Raw genomic sequence first — 18756 nt, 5'->3', positions numbered from 1 at the left:
CAGCCTCCCGGCGCTCTGCAGCTTCACGCTCCGCAGCCTCCCGGCGCTCTGCAGCTTCGCGCTCCTCCTCCGCTGCCTTCTCTGATGCTGCCAGGAGGGTTTTGTAGACGGCATCGCCATGAGACTGGAGACTTGCCATAGCCGCTTGTAAAAGGGCTTGTGATCTGGACAGGCTGGGCTGGGTAGGTGGTGGGCAGCCCACTGCGGGACCGTATACTGGGGACTGGCTCCCTGAGGTGCCCGGGCTGGACTCCTCCTCGCCATGAGTAACAATGTCCTCCCCTCCTGCCACACGGACCGTAGCATTAGCCTCCTGCAGGGTCTTGCTCCTGGTGCCGTCTGCCATCTTGGTAACCGACACCGCTGCAACCCTGAGTTTGCACACACCTTGTTATACTTTTAGCCTGACCGTCTAACGTTGGGCTGACCTTAAGACTCCAGCAGTGGAAGTTACCACTGGCAGTCTTTAGTGCCTGGGAGTAGGGGTCCCACAACACTATTATTCTGCAATCCCACCGCTCTGCCACCAATGTGATGAAAGCCGGCCGGTGGGTGCAGCTCTCTGGCGCCCCCTTACCTCTCAGGTCAGTCAAGGTACTGCACCTAGAGAAAGTAGTGCCAGGAAGCTGCAACCAGCGCAGGGAACACGGTAGAGTGTTCCCTTCAACGTCACTAAACCGTAACGTCACTACACAGCACAACTCGCTAGCACCCTCTTAGCCTCAGGTCAGTCAAGGAACTGCACCTAGGATAAGCGGTCGCCAGAGAGACTGTCCTGTAACCTACTGGGTATCGGGGCCCTCTGTAGTGAGGGTGGTATATATATCTTCCTTGGCCGCGCCAGGAATATATATATCTGAACCTCCGACCGTCACTACCAGCCTTCCCCAATCCCCAGTTGGTATGCTGCCACCAGTCCCTATTTTAGATATACGCCCAGTCCGTGAATGGGCCTATATCGGGTCAGGAACCAACCCTGGGTAGCGTTTTGGCTTGAGCCGAGCTCACACGGACGTGCGTTCGTTATGCAGAATAAAAGGCAGGCCCACAATTACTTGAGGTAATTGATTATAATAATACACTAGATACACGATATACAACTAAATATACACAGGTATAAGGTCAGGCTAAACTATACAACAATGGAATACAACACACAGAATCACCACAGCATATCAGTTACCGGTTTCTTGATTTTCTTGTGACGCAGGGAGAGGATTCTGCGGTCGCAGGCACGGTTCTTTGTTACAGGCTGAGGCCTACCACCGCATGGTCAAACTGCTCCTCCCCTTGGTGGCCTCAGCTGGTGCTCAGATGTTCAGCACACCACTCTTGGGTCAAAAACTGACTTGTCTCTTGTCTGTCCTGCTATCTTACCTGCCCCGTCCCGCCCACTGCTGGTGAGGTCAGCTGGCTCAGTCTCCACCCTCAGGTCTAACTTCGATCAGAAGCCCAAATTCTATGGAACCCAATAACTTCTTCTGGGATGGTCTCATGATACCCCCAGGGGTTCCCATGGATTCGGGCCGCCGTAACCGACCTTTTGATATCAATTATGATACCATACGGTCCTCAGGAATGGCTCCGCGCTATATCTTGGCTTCCAGAGCACGTACAAACGTCTACCGCGGAGGCTTGTGTGCGCAATGGCTCCGGGACGCCGTGATATTTTTTTATTGGCCCATCCCACGCAACATGCGTGTACTATTCATGTTTCTATATCTTATGCCTCCATGCTTGTGACAGACAAAGAAACTAGTCCTATGGGACAAATGGTCAGGTACAGATAGACGAAGCACCCCCCCCTGCTGGCTGTGTTTCCTCTCGAAGTCTTTGAAGCTCCTAGCATTCAAGTGTTAAGTAGGCTTCTTATCTTACAGGAGCCTGGATGGGGGGAAACTATCTAGTTGACGTTTTAACAGAAGGTCCCAAGGGTGGGGGCTGCTGAAGTGTGGCCATCCCTGGATATGATTTATCATTACCAAGATGGCGGCTACAGGTTCATCACACTGCCCCCTATGTACAAGAATATAACTACTATAATACTGCCCCTTATGTACAAGAATATAACTACTATAATACTGCCCTCTATGTACAAGAATATAACTACTATAATACTGCTCCTATGTGCAAGAATATAACTACTATAATACTGCCCCCTATGTACAAGAATATAACTACTATAATACTACTCCTATGTACAAGAATATAACTACTATAATACTGCTCCTATGTACAAGAATATAACTACTATAATACTGCTCCTATGTACAAGAATATAACTACTATAATACTGCTCCTATGTACAAGAATATAACTACTATAATACTGCTCCTATGTACAAGAATATAACTACTATAATACTGCTCCCTATATACAAGAATATAACTACTATAATACTGCCCCCTATGTACAAGAATATAACTACTATAATACTGCCCCCTATGTACAAGAATATAACTACTATAATACTGCTCCTATGTGCAAGAATATAACTACTATAATACTGCCCCCTATGTACAAGAATATAACTACTATAATACTGCCCCCTATGTACAAGAATATAACTACTATAATACTGCCCCCTATGTACAAGAATATAACTACTATAATACTGCTCCTATGTGCAAGAATATAACTACTATAATACTGCCCCCTATGTACAAGAATATAACTACTATAATACTGCCCCCTATGTACAAGAATATAACTACTATAATACTGCCCCCTATGTACAAGAATATAACTACTATAATACTGCCCCTTATGTACAAGAATATAACTACTATAATACTGCCCTCTATGTACAAGAATATAACTACTATAATACTGCTCCTATGTGCAAGAATATAACTACTATAATACTGCCCCCTATGTACAAGAATATAACTACTATAATACTACTCCTATGTACAAGAATATAACTACTATAATACTACTCCTATGTACAAGAATATAACTACTATAATACTGCTCCTATGTACAAGAATATAACTACTATAATACTGCTCCTATGTACAAGAATATAACTACTATAATACTGCTCCTATGTACAAGAATATAACTACTATAATACTGCTCCTATGTACAAGAATATAAGTACTATACTATCATGTACATCAATTTAAGGTTTTGTGCTTTTGGTATCTGTGCACTATGTGTGCAGTGGGGGCTCTATATGAATACTGCCTCTTGCCTACCCCCTACCCCGGTATACAAAAGAAGAGATGTGCCGTCCATTAGGTAAGTGATCTGTAAAGCAGTCAGTGACGTCTTCCGTCAGCACGTATGGCTTTTGTTACACTGGATTGCAGCACTTTAGATGAAGAAAATCAATATGTTCTGATCTTCAGGGCATTAATAGGGAGCTGAGAGTAAATTATGTATGGACGTTGCTGTATGACACATACCATCACATGGTAAAACTGTGCAAAGCAATCTGATGTCGATGTAAAACACGTCAATAAATGCACAGCTGGCAGGAAGCCATTGGTACATTAGAAGGGAGTAAGAACTAGGTCAGCAGTGCAGGATGTAACACGGAGCAGGTGAAATACTCAGCGGTGACTTAAGACGACGAGTTCACTACAAAGGCTTCAGACTTATATCTACATAAAGTAGTAATAACATGTTTCCATCACCAATATTGCAGACTTAAAGTGAATCTCTGAATTTCTACACCATACAGGCTCATAGTTATGTGTTGATCAATGTCTTTATTTTTATAGCACTTTAAATATACAGAACTCAGAAGCTTCTGCAGAGACAGACTGGAATCTCTGCATCCACCACTAGGTGGAGCTTAGAAATGTACTATATAAAACCATATGCCATAGGCTCCCTCTAGTGGTGAAAGCAGGTGGACAGAATTTTTTTAATTCAGCCCTATGAATGCAAAGTTGGAGCTCTATAGCAGTAAAACAGCACCGACTACTAAAATCACGTTATAGAATATTTTGACATTGTTTAAAAAAAAAAAGTTCAGTAAAAGTATTATTATATCAGATTTGAGGAAAGTTTGGTGACAACCGGCCACTCTGGCTCCCTACGAATACGTACCCATCTTTTTATGACTTCTGAACTGCAAACCAGTTCATTATATGCTGAATAAACTAGCTGTACCCTACTTCATCCAGGTAGGGGGCACTATATATAATATATATCTAGGGTGCGGAAGGATCTATACATGATCGCAATAGGGGGTACAGTGTACTTCATTTTAGGTGGCATGTGGCATTACTATATTCACCAGTCACAGTGTCTCCTATATGATGTATATATAAGGAGATGGGCAGGTGTGAAGATTCAAGCATTTAATGCCTAACAGTGTGTCTGCAAGCGAGCACCGCCATCTGCTGGTCAAAGATGATAGGAAAAGGGAATGCAGAGAAAATTACATTAGTAGGAACTGAAGAGTGAAGTGCATGTTCCCTGGGGACGGGATTGGAGGAGACACCAGGTCAGGTGTAATTATAAAAGGCTCAGGAGGGCAGTGAAGAGGAGTTGGCGCCTGGACCTTTGACAGATTGGACGTGCGGTGCAGCAAGGTGGGCTTTCAAATCAAAAAGGAAAAAAAACGAATAACGAACAATATCTGAAAATACCATAAATTTTATTGAAGCAAATCATTAAAAACATACAAAATTCCAATGGCAACAAATTATTATTTTTTTGTTGTTGTTGTTTTGTTTTTCTTTATTAGATTTATTTTGAATATTTTGAACTTGTGTACCAAGGACTCTTATAGTGTATACTTTTTTTATGTTTATTCTTTACACATCTTATTGTTTGGATACTGTTTATGGTCATCCCGTTGATTAGTCCCGTTTCTGTTTAGACATTTCTGTCCATGTGAATTACAGGGACATTACGTTCAGCTTTCATTGCTATAAGAACAATCGCCTTACCTGTGAGATGTTTGGCATCCTTCTGTGTGTTTGATGGCGATGCGTCTTTCTGGCGTCACTAGGATTTTATGGTGTATGCGCAGTGTGTGTGTGGTTTACTGCACTAGTGCGCATGGCTATGGCGCCGATGACGCTATTTCACGGTGGGCGGATCTGTGATGTCACGGGACTCCCACTCATGTGACCTAGTGGGCGGGATTCCGCCCATGTGATCTAGTGTTCTGACTAGACGTACCCGAATGTGAGTGCTGGGGTTTAGGTGTACGTGTTACGCACCTATCACTGGGAGTGTTTGTGGGATGGCTTTGCTATTGGGCAGTATGCAATACTTAAGGGATACCGATCCTAATAATGCCATACCCCCGGAAGAAGGCACAGGGCCAAAACGTGCGTAGGGGCGGCGGCACCATAGACTGACTAAGACATGTGAGTAGTGGTAGCATACTTGTATATGTATTTAGGTGTGGGATGGTTTTTCTGAAATTGTACAATGCACTGTGCACTTTAACACCTATCTATGGTCCAGACATAGGAAGTATATATTAATTTTTGAGCGGATACTTTGTTACACCCCTCTTGATTGTCTGTACCGTTATTTATAAGCTTCCTCCTCATGTGGATATCTGTGGTGCCTTTCTTGGCGCACCACGAATATATTTGTTGCCATTGGAATTTTCTATGCATCAATAAAAATTTATGGTATTTTCAGATATTGTTCGTTATACGTTTTTTTTTATTTGCCTTTTGATTGACATTGAACAGTGTAATTTTGTCCTGATTTATTCAATTATACATGTATACGATCCTGGTGGTCAAACCCTTTGTTTGAAGGTGGGCTTTCAGCTGCCATTACAAGTGACCAGACCTGAGTGACAAGACCTGAGTGAAAAACCAAGTAATGAGATCCCCTGCCGAGTCACCAGAGCCGGGAGATGAGTTCAGTGAGCAGGGCCAGGGCTGAGAGAGACGGCCAGGCCACAGAAGAGGCACTATTGTGTGAGCTGTAGCTTCTAGTGTAGATGTACGGTACAAAGGGGAATGAGGCCCGTGCTTTAGGGGACACTAGGATGACGGGTGTGCAAAATGACTTATCGATACGGGACTTGCAGCCTAGCGGCGGAGTATCGTAGACTCCCGTTAGGGCCTGTACATTGGTCTGTATTGCTTAGAGAGTGACTCCAGGAGAGGAGTCATCCTGATGTGACCCCAGTGCCGGATATTACCAATGCTGGGGCCGTCCCAAGGAGCATCTAAGGCGAGACCCAATCTTTCTCACTCGAGGACTGGCGAGTTTAAAGAAGGTAGGAGTGTAAAGAGATGGACAAGTGAGAAGATTCACAGTTAATGCCTAACTGGGTGTCTGCAAGCGATCACCGGCATCTGCTGATCAAAGATGATAGGAAAAGAGAAAACAGAGAGAATTACATTAGTAGAAACTGAAAAGTGAAGTGAATAGATTGGAGGAGACACTGGGTCAGGAGATAGCTGTGGCACAGTTAGGGATTATAAAATTCCCAGGGCAGTGAAGGGGGAGAGCCGGCACCTGGACATGTGGCAGGTCGACCGTTGGGTGCAGCGGAGTTGATATACAGCCGCCATTACGAGTGACCAAATCCGAGTGAAGAACCAAGTAACCAGAGCCGGAGATGGGAGACCAGAGCAGGGCCAAGGCTGAGAGAGACAACCAGGCCACAGAAGCGGGACGACCGTGTGAGCCGCAGCTTCTGTTGTAGACATACGGTACAAAGTGGATTGGGGCCATGCTTCAGGGGACGAAGGCGGTCACCATGATGGGAATGCAAAGTGACTCGATAAAGGCCTGGCGGCGGAGTATTGTAAACTCCAGTTAGGGCCTGTATGACGGTCCGTATTGCTTGGAGTGACAGAGAGACGATTGTGACGGGCCCGATAGTACTGTGACGCACTTCAGATGGAGAAGATAGGTCCAACATATCACGAATGATAAATTGTTTACTTGTAATAACAGAACAATAGTGTTAAAACAATTCTATTAATACCCAGTATAGTTGAATCGTATTCACACTGTATAATAATTTACTGTAATTCCACTGTTTGCTTTTCCCTTTGCTATTGTGGGCATTACATACAGGTGCATCTCACTAAATTAGAATATCATCAAAAAGTTAATTTATTTCAGTTCAATACAAAAAGTGACACTCATTATATAGAGTCACTACAAACAGTGATCTATTTCAAGTGTTTATTTCTGTTAATGTTGATGATTATGGCTTACAGCCAATGAAAACTCAAAAGTCATTATTTCAGTAAATTAAAAGATTAACAAAATACACCTGCAAAGGCTTCCTAAGCATTTAAAAAGGTTCCTTAGTCTGTTTCAGTAGGCTCCACAATCATGGGGAAGACTGCTGACTTGACAGATGTCCAGAAGGCAGTCATTGACACACTCCACAAGGTCCCAGAGTTCCAATTTTCATTTGGAAATCAAGGTCCCAGAGTCTGGAGGAAGAGTGGAGAGGCCACAATCCAAGCTGCTGGAGGTCTAGTGTGAAGTTTCCACAATCAGTGATGGTTTGGGGGGCCATGTCATCTCCTGGTGTAGGTCCACTGTCTTTTATCAAGACCAAAGTCAGCGCAGCCGTCTACCAGGACATTTTAGAGCACTTCATGCTTCCCTCTACCGACAAGCTTTTTGGAGATGGAAATTTTATTCTCCAGCAGGACTTGGCACCTGTTCACACTGTCAAAAGTACCAATACCTGGTTTAAAAACAACAGTTTCACTGTGCTTGATTGGCAGCAAACTCGCCTGACCTTAACCCCATAGAGAATCTATGGGGTATTGTCAAGAGGAAGATGAGAGACCCCAGACCCAACAATGCAGACGAGCTGAAGGCTGCTATCAAAGCCACCTGGGCTTCCATAACACCTCAGCAGGGCCACAGGCTGATCACCAGAAGATTATGTGGCAATACTGAAGCGACATCTCAACACATCAGCCAGGAAGTAAAGCTTGGGCCAAAATGGGTCTTCCAAATGGACAATGACCCGAAGCATACTGCCAAAATGGTAACAAAGTGGCTTAAGGATAACAAAGTCAATGTTTTGGAGTGTCCATCACAAAGCCCTGATCTCAATCCTATTGGAAATTTATGGGCAAAGCTGAAAAGGCTGCGAGCAAGGCGACCTACAAATCTGGATCAGTTACACCAGTTTTGTCAGGAGGAATGGGCCCAAATTCCAACCAACTATTGTGAGAAGCTTGTGGAAGGAGATCCCAAACGTTTCACCCAAGTCATTCAGTTTAAGGGCAATGGTACCAAATACTAATGAAATGTATGTAAACTTTTGACTTTGCAGTAAGTAATAAAAATGCCTTAAAACATTCTCTCTCTCTCATTATTCTGGTATTTGGCAAATATTAAAAATTATGGTAATCCTAATTGACCTAAAACGGGAAAGGTTTATTCTGATTTCATGTCAGATATTGTGAAAAACATGGAGATGTGTCTTTTATATAGTGTATGTAAACTTCTGCTTTCAACTGTAGATAATGTGCAGTGTAGTATATAGAGGGTGTGTCCCGTGCGGTGCAGCATAGAGGGGGCGTGTCCCGTGTGGTGCGGCATAGAGGGGGCGTGTCCCGTGTGGTGCGGCATAGAGGGGGCGTGTCCCGTGTGGTGCGGTATAGAGAGGATGTGTCCCGTGCGTGCGGTGCGGTATAGAGAGGATGTGTCCCGTGCGTGCGGTGCGGTATAGAGAGGATGTGTCCCGTGCGTGCGGTGCGGTATAGAGAGGATGTGTCCCGTGCGTGCGGTGCGGTATAGAGAGGATGTGTCCCGTGCGGTGTAGTATATAGAGGATGTGTCCCATGCGGTGTAGTATATAGAGGATGTGTCCTGTGAGGTGTAGTATATAGAGGATGTGTCCCGTGAGGTGTAGTATATAGATGACGTGTCCCGTGCGGTGTAGTATATAGAGGATGTGTCCCGTGCGGTGTAGTATATAGAGGATGTGTCCCGTGCGGTGTAGTATATAGAGGATGTGTCCCGTGTGGTGTAGTATATAGAGGATGTGTCCTGTGAGGTGTAGTATATAGAGGATGTGTCCCGTGTGGTGTAGTATATAGATGACGTGTCCCGTGCGGTGTAGTATATAGAGGATGTGTCCCGTGCGGTGTAGTATATAGAGGATGTGTCCCGTGTGGTGTAGTATATAGAGGATGTGTCCCGTGTGGTGTAGTATATAGAGGATGTCTCCCGTGTGGTGTAGTATATAGAGGATGTCTCCCGTGTGGTGTAGTATATAGAGGATGTGTCCCGTGCGGTGTAGTATATAGAGGATGTGTCCTGTGTGGTGTAGTATATAGTGGATGTGTCCCGTGCGGTGTAGTATATAGTGGATGTGTCCCGTGCGGTGTAGTATATAGAGGATGTGTCCCGTGCGGTGTAGTATATAGAGGATGTGTCCCGTGCGGTGTAGTATATAGAGGATGTGTCCCGTGCGGTGTAGTATATAGAGGACGTGTCCCATGTGGTGCAGTATATAGAGGATGTGTCCCGTGCGGTGTAGTATATAGAGGATGTGTCCCGTTTAGTGTAGTATATAGAGGATGTGTCCCGTGTGGTGTAGTATATAGAGGATGTGTCCCGTTTAGTGTAGTATATAGAGGATGTGTCCCGTGCGGTGCAGTATATAGAGGATGTGTCCTGTGTGGTGTAGTATATAGAGGATGTGTCCCGTTTAGTGTAGTATATAGAGGATGTGTCCCGTGTGGTGTAGTATATAGAGGATGTGTCCCGTGTGGTGTAGTATATAGAGGATGTGTCCCGTGTGGTGTAGTATATAGAGGACGTGTCCCATGTGGTGCAGTATATAGAGGATGTGTCCCGTGCGGTGTAGTATATAGAGGACGTGTCCCATGTGGTGCAGTATACAGCGTCAATAAAAGGCAGAAATAAGTTAATGGAAACATGTCTTTATTAACGTTTAATATCCAAAAAATAAAACTCTTATAATTCTCTTTACAGCAAATATATAATATCAGTGCTTTGGCCGTAATAAGTTAAAGGCCCTTTATCATAAAATATATGGTTTTTAACCTTTACTCAAACTGAATTTATAATCCCTAGACGTCCCTACATATACATAACAAAAGTGTAGTAAAATTAGCAAATACTAAACTATATTAATAGATTTTCCCTACTAACGTTTTGTAGTTAATATAAATGGTACACGCACCTAATGTATCGGGTAACTCCTTGGCTTGTTAGTTGCCGTGTACGATGCAATAATAGATTTTTATTATTATTTTTTTTAAAATATATAAAACACATGCTTGGCGAACGCTCGTGCGAACTTGCTAAGACGGCAGCTAAAATGTTCCAATACTGACTCGCGCTATTCTACAAGCGATTAGCATCAAAAGTTTGCAATACATTATAATAATAATATGCCATCAAGGCAAATATTAGAACCCCCCCCCCCAAAAAAAAAGTCTAAAATAAAAATAATCCCAGAACAATAAATCTGTAAACTTTTTTTTTATATATATATTTATACGAAATGTAACTTCAAGTGGAAATAAAAAATAAAGATTTATATTTAATAGTCAGAACACGGACTATACAGCTTCAGTTTTGTATTTGTGAAAAAAAAATAAAAAAGGGAAAAGAAAAATAAAGTTTTAAAAAATATAAAAATCCTTATTTTTTTTTTGTTTTTTTTGTTGTTGGTCTAGCCACAAAAAAAAAAAATAAATATTCTGGACTTAAATGATTTAACTAAATAAATCCACAGGCTGAAATGTAAAAATTAAAAACATAAAAATATAGAACTACACCTGCCGTAATTCACAATATGGTGCCGATGGTAACTCACTTATTACAGAGCAGGTCAAGTAGTGTCTCTAAAAAATAAAAATTATAGATATATATAATATAGGAGAATATAGTCAAGAAATTCCCAGCCTTTCCCTTGGTTACATAAAGCTAAATTTTCATTCAAGTCACGGCTGGCTCATAAAAACTATTCACATTTACAATAAATTTTTTTTCTCTCTTCTCCCCGACAGATTGAATGACTTGATCAGACTAATAGAAGGAATGGAGGCTCCGCTATTAGCTGCGTTGTGCATTGTAAAGCTTTCAAAATAAATCCAGAGATTTCTATAAACTGGCAAACGATACAGTCCTTGTGGTAGTGTTTCCACTAGAGCGCCCCACGGTGGTGGGGGCAGAAAAAAAAAAAATTGCAAATACTGCCACATTAGTTTCTGACGCTCATCTCCAAATCTGAACATCTTTTATAATCACACTGAATGTTTAATAAGTGGTCGGGGGATCAGGCGGCCATATTTGGGGTTGGTGGTACTTAAAAGATTAAACTTTTATTATAAATTACTGAACCTTTGTAAAAGTTATAAATATTTGTAATATCCCTCATTTTGCTTCCAAACTCTGCGCTGATGGAGCTGTTTTATTTGCCTCGTTCATGCACTTAGAGAAGCTGATTTGATCTGCAAGGAGCCGTCCTCCAGTGTGAGCTTCTCAACCACTATTCACACTCACCCTGTGGGTTTCACAATTGAGGACAGATTCTTGGTACGGCTGTAGTTCAAATCAGCTACTGAAGCGCATAAATTAAGGCAGATAAAACAGGACTTTCAGGATGGAATTTTAGGAATAAGGTGATGACGTAGATTACAAAGATTCATAACTTTGCAGAGTTTTGTTACTCCTAAAATTTCTTCCAAAATTTGAAGCTGATCCAAATCAATGGGTAGAAAACATTCTATTCATAATTTCCTGTCTAAATTTTTCTCTAAAGAATGTCTAACACTGCCAGTTTTTTTTTCTTGACTGGCATAACTTTTCCCCATTCTCTAGTTGTGGAATTAAACAATATTGTGAATTGGCTCTCATCACATCAAGAGCTGCATTCAGAGTTCTGCAGGCTGCCACCTTTCCTATAAGGCTGTCCCAACCAATCGTACACTATAGTCATATTTTCTTTACTGATGTAAGTACAATAACTTTACACGAGTTTAATAAAAGCAAAACGATGTCCAGAGCTAGAACTGCGGACACTAAACTAAGCAGGGCGTGCCAGAGCCGCCAACCTGCAGAATTCTGAATGCAGCTCTGGATCTGACTGAAGATCGGTCATCAGTGAATTATAACGGGACGTTCAGATGAGGAGCGGCTTCTTTTCATTCCTTGTCTTAATTACTTCTTAAAGGCAGTGGAATTGACAATAGAAATCTAGACGCTTGTTTCCACCTATGTAAACATATTTGTGAATGTAAACTAACCGGAAATCATAATTTACCGTGTATACTATACCGACATCGAACATGTTAATGCCAATTAGCTGGACACCACCAAAGTCATCCTGGGCATGCGGTAACTTTTTATAAGAAGGTGGTAGCAGCAGTTTTTTCTCTATATTTAGCCTGACTCTCGCCTGTTCCATATATGCGACTATATAGATTTATATATACGTGTTAGAGGAAGATTGCTATAGAGTGTTTTGTTTTGAGATAAATATCTGTGATACATTTAAGAATGTATTTGTATGGCCTGGTTGACCGGAGACTGGCAGACCGGGCAGAGGGGCATGTCCTTCTGGCAGATCTTGTTAGCACATTCCATGCAGAAGAAGTTGTGGCCGCAGGGAACCAGGGCGGCGATGACCTCGTTGTCGAAGCAGATGACGCAGTCGTGCTTCCGCCGTGTCTCGGGTGGAGAGCTGGAAGTGGAGCCGCCGCTGGAAGAAGAGTAGCTGTTGGTACCATTGGAGAAGGCTGGGATGTAGATGGGAAGCCCACCCTCGTTTGTGCTTGAAAGGTCACTTCTAATACTTCTCGGGAGAGGGTACTCCATACCCTCGGCAAAAGTGGGAGACATGCTGCCACGACGCTGAGATTTTGCGCTGACCTCGTTTCCAAAGCCGGAGAGGGAATTTGCTGGGTCGAAAGGAGCCCAGATAGTCTCGGAAGGAGATGGTATTGGATCGAAGGCAGAAGTGTCGGTGAGCTCTTCAGAGCCCATGGCGGGCATGGTCTCCCCAAACCAGAAATTACTTGCGCTGAACGGGCTCGTTGGACTAAAATCAGCCAACCGGTTACTTCCGAAGTAGGAATCTGTAGAGCCGCTGCCCAAAGAACTGGAACTATCGTTGCGATAGTTGGAGACCATTTTATTTCGGCCTGGAGCGGTGGCGTTGGCGTTTAACCAGTTGGATGCCAGGCCGCATGCTTCAAAGCTCACATCGGTACCGTTATAGTGGAAATCGTTTTCTTCGTTCAGCTCGATAAAGTTGCCGGTGCGCATGGCTATGTGCATCTCTATCTCCTCCCGGGCCCGGTCTACGTTCTCCGGCATCCCGGTGACCTCGAATACCGGCTCTTTGTCTCGGCTTGGAGTGACGATGTAGGTGTGGGTTTGCTGCTGGATGCGTTTTATGGTAGCTCCCTTTGGCCCCACCACGAGGCCGACCACCCGGTAGGGTACCCTCACTTGAACTGTAGTTTGACCTGGAAGGTTGGGGGTACACTGAGTGCTGCCTACGGCGGGGCCGTTTTTGTTACGAGATGCTCGGATCATAGAAAAGTGTTCGGCTGCCGAGAGGATCTCTCTTTTGGCCATGGCAACGTCCTCTTTTCTTCCAGTGACGACAAATACTGGCTCTTCCCCTCGGACCGGAGTTTTAATGTAGGTGTTAGTCTTCGCCCTCAGAGCTTTGATCTTACAGCCTAAGGGGGAAAGAAAAAAGAAAATATTAAAGGGGTTAATAAAGCATCAGAGGATGAAAACTGATAGAGGTGGCCGGTAACATAAGCAAAGAGCAGCAAACTATAGAATCAAAAATTCCCATGTCCTTGAGACAATTTTTATCCATTTACAGGGAATGGGTCATCAGTCCGGGAAATCTCATCATCAATGATACGAGCCGGCGACTTCTGGGCAGCAGAACGATGTCATGCTGTAAAACTACGATGACATCATCTCATCCTAAGTGAATGATCAACGAATTCTCAGCAGCCGACCCTTCCCCGAGCCACCCTCATCTACACGCAGACCCCCGGGTGCGGGCACACATCGCTGCATCTTTCAATTCAACACTGTTTTCAAGGTTCCCAATTGCGGTCCACATATTTGTATCATTGCCGGGAAAAATTTACAAATATTTAGATTTGAGAGTCCTCAGTGGCTGATACCATCTTTTCAGTTAGCCATTAAAAGGTAACAAGTTGCAAGCTTTCGAGACTACGCAGGTCTCTTCATCAGGCTAGTATAACCCAAAATCTGAAGAGTCACATATTTATGCACAATAAGACACAGAAATAATACAATAGATGAGACAGGTGACGGAAAGCAGAAGAGATAAACCGTTCTGGCTATAAATATTTTAGCAGTTAAGGAGTGTGAAGGTTTTATTGTCCTGTGACTAGGTCCAGTGTTATGCCCTTCAGACTTGTGAGGCCATCATACTATCCTGATGAAGAGACCTGAGTAGTCTGAAAGCTTGCAACTTGTTACCATCTTTTCAGTTAGCCATTAAAAGGTATCAACCACTGAGGACTCTCAAATCTAAATATTTTTCTATCTACTGGCTAACACGGTACAAAAACAATTTCCCTGGGGGAAAAATTGTAAATTTGGAATTTCCAGAGGATCTTTTTTCTTTAGACTGGATACAGCTGTAGCAGAACCTCAGCTGTGAGAAGTATTCGGTCATCATAGACCTGGGACTAGAGAGAGGAACTTTGTTCTCAATAGTCTTTTAAGGGGTTTACTGAACCATTAAAGTGGGGGCTGTATGGGACCGATCCCCTTCTACAGTGTCGTGATGAAGCCCCCAGCCCATGACCCCTGCTGCCAATCTCTGCTATCAGTCACTACGGGACATCACTGCTGCAGTGAGATTGGGGGCACCTTTTAAGTTTTGAAACAGAACCTTCTAAAGGTCTCCAGTCTATGACAAAATGTGCCCCCTCGACCCAGTTAATGCCAGTGACCAAAATAATATGAAGAGGAGACAAAAGAATTTGGGAAAAACGTAGCGGGAATCACCGAGCCGCGGTAACAAGAGGCCATCGGGCAAAACCCATGACAGAGGCCACAAGCGCCCGAGATCTGCTGCAGAAATCCACAACGTGAGGTCAGGACTATGCTGCCCCCCTACATGTGACATATTGGGGCCTCTGCAGTAGCTCTCGTCTACACCACAACTTCCAGCACGCTTTGGATTCTCTTATCAGCCACAATGGTGGCCGCTCGGCTGTTACGGAAAATTTTGCAACTTTTATACCATTATGTAAAGAAAATAATCATCATAATTAGAAGCTTTGTGCCAGTTTCCACCATTTTTATTTTAAATCTATCTCCCCCTCCCTCCTTCCTCTCATGTCCCCGGGACCCCCACCTTCTCTATCCTAACCACCCCCCCCCCCCCCCCCAAGTTCCCTCCTTCTCTTCCCCAGTCAGCTCCTTCTCTACCCTCTCCCCGACCCCCCTCGCCTTCTCTTTCCTTAGGGGTCCTCTCCCCCTCCTCGGGCCCCCCTTTCCCCTTACGGACCCCCTCCCTCAGCCCCTTCTCTCCCCCTCTCCTTATGGGCCTTCTCCCTCGACCCCCTTCTCTTCCTGTCACCCGGCCCCCTCCCTCTCTCCCCAGGCCCCCTCCTTCTCTCCTCGGCCCTTTCCCCCTCTCCAGGCGCCCTCACCCCGCCTCCCCCCCCCGATGTCGGCCCCCTCTCCGGGCGCCCTCACCCCGCCTCCCCCCCCCCGATGTCGGCCCCCTCTCCGGGCGCCCTCACCCCGCCTCCCCCCCCGATGTCGGCCCCCTCTCCCCGCCCCCCCCCCACGATGTCGGCCGCCCCCCTCCCCGATGTCGGCCCCCTCACCCCGCCTCCCCACGACGTCGGCCCCCTCTCCGGGCGCACTCACCCCGCCTCCCCACGACGTCGGCCCCCTCTCCGGGCGCACTCACCCCGCCTCCCCACGACGTCGGCCCCCTCTCCGGGCGCACTCACCCCGCCTGCCCACGACGTCGGCCCCCTCTCCGGGCGCACTCACCCCGCCTCCCCACGACGTCGGCCCCCTCTCCGGGCGCACTCACCCCGCGTCCCCACGACGTCGGCCCCCTCTCCGGGCGCACTCACCCCGCGTCCCCACGACGTCGGCCCCCTCTCCGGGCGCACTCACCCCGCGTCCCCACGACGTCGGCCCCCTCTCCGGGCGCACTCACCCCGCGTCCCCACGACGTCGGCCCCCTCTCCGGGCGCACTCACCCCGCGTCCCCACGACGTCGGCCCCCTCTCCGGGCGCACTCACCCCGCGTCCCCACGACGTCGGCCCCCTCTCCGGGCGCACTCACCCCGCGTCCCCACGACGTCGGCCCCCTCTCCGGGCGCACTCACCCCGCGTCCCCACGACGTCGGCCCCCTCTCCGGGCGCACTCACCCCGCGTCCCCACGACGTCGGCCCCCTCTCCGGGCGCACTCACCCCGCGTCCCCACGACGTCGGCCCCCTCTCCGGGCGCACTCACCCCGCGTCCCCACGACGTCGGCCCCCTCTCCGGGCGCACTCACCCCGCGTCCCCACGATCTCGGCCCCCTCTCCGGGCGCACTCACCCCGCGTCCCCACGATCTCGGCCCCCTCTCCGGGCGCACTCACCCCGCGTCCCCACGATCTCGGCCCCCTCTCCGGGCGCACTCACCCCGCCTCCCCACGATCTCGGCCCCCTCACCCCGCCTCCCCACGATCTCGGCCCCCTCTCCGGGCGCACTCACCCCGCCTCCCCACGATCTCGGCCCCCTCTCCGGGCGCACTCACCCCGCCTCCCCTCGATCTCGGCTCCCTCTCCGGGCGCACTCACCCCGCCTCCCCTCGATCTCGGCTCCCTCTCCGGGCGCACTCACCCCGCCTCCCCACGATCTCGGCCCCCTCTCCGGGCGCACTCACCCCGCCTCCCCACGATCTCGGCCCCCTCTCAGGGCGCACTCACCCCGCCTCCCCACGATCTCGGCCCCCTCTCCGGGCGCACTCACCCTGCCTCCCCACGATCTCGGCGACGTGCTCGGAGCTGGGCACCGGGACCAGCTCGTTGGTGTTGACGCTCTTCCTGCGCACGGTGACGGCGGCCTGCTCCGGGTACTGCGCCCCCAGCAGCAGCAGCTCTTCGGGATACACGGCCGCCTCCTCCTCCCCGGGCCTGTCCTCCTCCTCAGCCTCCGCCGGGGCCTCCAGTGCGGCTAGCCTCACCCGGATCTCCTCCAGCTCCGGGCTCCAGGAGGCCGCAGTGCCGCCTCCCCCGCCGCCCGGCATGGCGATCACAGCGCGCTCACACTGCGGACAATCAACTCATGGATCCCGCAGACATCGCCCTCCCGCCCGCACCGGCTCCTCCGCCTGCGCCCGGCCGCTCCACTTTTCCTTTCTTTCCACTCCCTCTTTTTTTTTTTCTCTTTGTTTCTCCGAACCCGGCTGCACACGCCTCTAGTCCCCGCCCCCTGCACAACAGGCCGGCAGCCCATTGGCTGTTAGACGAGTGAGGAAAACCTATTCTGGGCTCTGATTGGTGAATTCCAGATGACAATTACGCAGAGGGGCGGGTGTTCGGCCTTGCAGGGGAAGGAAGAGGAAGTGTGTGATTTAGTGGGCGGGGTTTGCCTTGGTGACGTCAGTGGCGGGGCCGGAGTCTGTGGAGTGAGGTCAGGTCACAGACAGGACGGGGCGGGGTCAGACTGTGTAGCAGGGGGCGGGGTCAACTCTGTCACCTATGCATTTAAAGGGATGACTTCATATTATCTGCGTCCTTAACACTTTCATGACCGGCTCATTGTTTTTCCTAACCTTTCTTCAAAAACCCATAACTTTATTATTTCTCCATTGACATTTCCTTACGAGGGCTTGTTTTTTTTGCAGGAGGAGTTGTAGTTCTGATGAACATCATACATTTTAGCATATAATGTGTAGAGACTGGAAGCCGGCAGCTGTGGAGTCTTTTATCTCTACAATATCCATATGGTATATTTCCATAGATGGGACCTTTACAGACACAACTGTGACAAATATGCCTTTATTACATTTATTTTTCAACTAAGAGATTGCGGCTGATATAAACTTTAATTTTTCAAATAAAAAAAGAAAAGTAAAAAATGAAAACAAAACAAAAAATCACATGTATTTTTTACTTTTTAGTATTTAATGCAAATAACAGTCTCCTATGGAGGCCAGACTTTAGCTGGGCGTCTAGGAATACAAAGCTGCTGGCGCTGTTAGGCCGTGTTCACACGATGAGTTTTTGATGCTGCTGACTTTCGCTGGGTCAAAAATGCAGCAGTTTACAGTTCCAGCAGATTAGATGGGATTAATAGGTATCAAAGCCCCGGAGCAGACCTCAATCACAGGACAATAAAACTTTCACAGTCCTTATCTATGAACTATTCCAATATTTACGTCCATAACTGTTTATCCCTCTCCCATAATGATAGCTCTGCTTTACGTCACCTGTCTCATCTATTGCATTATTTCTGTGCCCTACTGTGTATATGACGCGCCCCCTGGGCCATATTCTTTAGGGGGAATATCCGGAGCCGGATCAGATGGGAGTTGTAGTCTTCCGAGTGGCTGTGACCCGGTCCGTGCCCAGGGTGTCAAACTCAGTTGTATGTGGCAGTCCTACAGATGTTATTAAGTTCTTAATGTCGACTACGCCACCCGTTGTATTGCGGTCACTATGGCCGCCGCTGCAGCAGGGTCCGCTGAGGCTGATGGTGTTGGTGCAGCTTTTGGTGGTATAACCCCCAACGGGTGGGGTATAGCCTCAGGGGGTCAGGTGCAGAGGATGGGGGTTGTGGTGGTG

General features: G+C 47.1%; 1 protein-coding gene across 1 annotated transcript; it reads right to left on the bottom strand.

Annotated features, from left to right (window-relative positions):
- Positions 1–10207: 10207 nt before the first annotated feature.
- On the bottom strand, positions 10208–17428 carry MEX3C (mex-3 RNA binding family member C). Its single transcript, XM_073681334.1, has 2 exons — positions 16940–17428; positions 10208–13640 (listed from the first exon to the last, which is right to left on the bottom strand). Exons 1-2 carry the CDS (start codon positions 17214–17216, stop codon positions 12445–12447), a joined length of 1473 nt encoding a protein of 490 aa, XP_073537435.1. The 5' UTR covers positions 17217–17428; the 3' UTR covers positions 10208–12444.
- Positions 17429–18756: the final 1328 nt, after the last annotated feature.

Source organism: Phyllobates terribilis, unplaced genomic scaffold, assembly GCF_046119375.1.
Source record: "Phyllobates terribilis strain yellow unplaced genomic scaffold, ASM4611937v1 Scaffold_1__5_contigs__length_1240528914, whole genome shotgun sequence".
Taxonomy (NCBI): domain Eukaryota; kingdom Metazoa; phylum Chordata; class Amphibia; order Anura; family Dendrobatidae; genus Phyllobates; species Phyllobates terribilis.
The sequence above is the reverse complement of the archived record's forward strand: the minus strand, read 5'-3'. Positions and strand labels throughout refer to the sequence as shown.

Bases quoted from the DNA above. Each gene is read 5' to 3' on its own strand.
- MEX3C (XM_073681334.1), bottom strand. From the start codon at position 17,216: ATGCCGGGCGGCGGGGGAGGCGGCACTGCGGCCTCCTGGAGCCCGGAG. The intron at 13,641-16,939 runs GTGAGTGCGCCC...TTTCCCCCTTAG, and splicing joins CGAGATCGTGGGGAGGCAGG to GCTGTAAGATCAAAGCTCTG.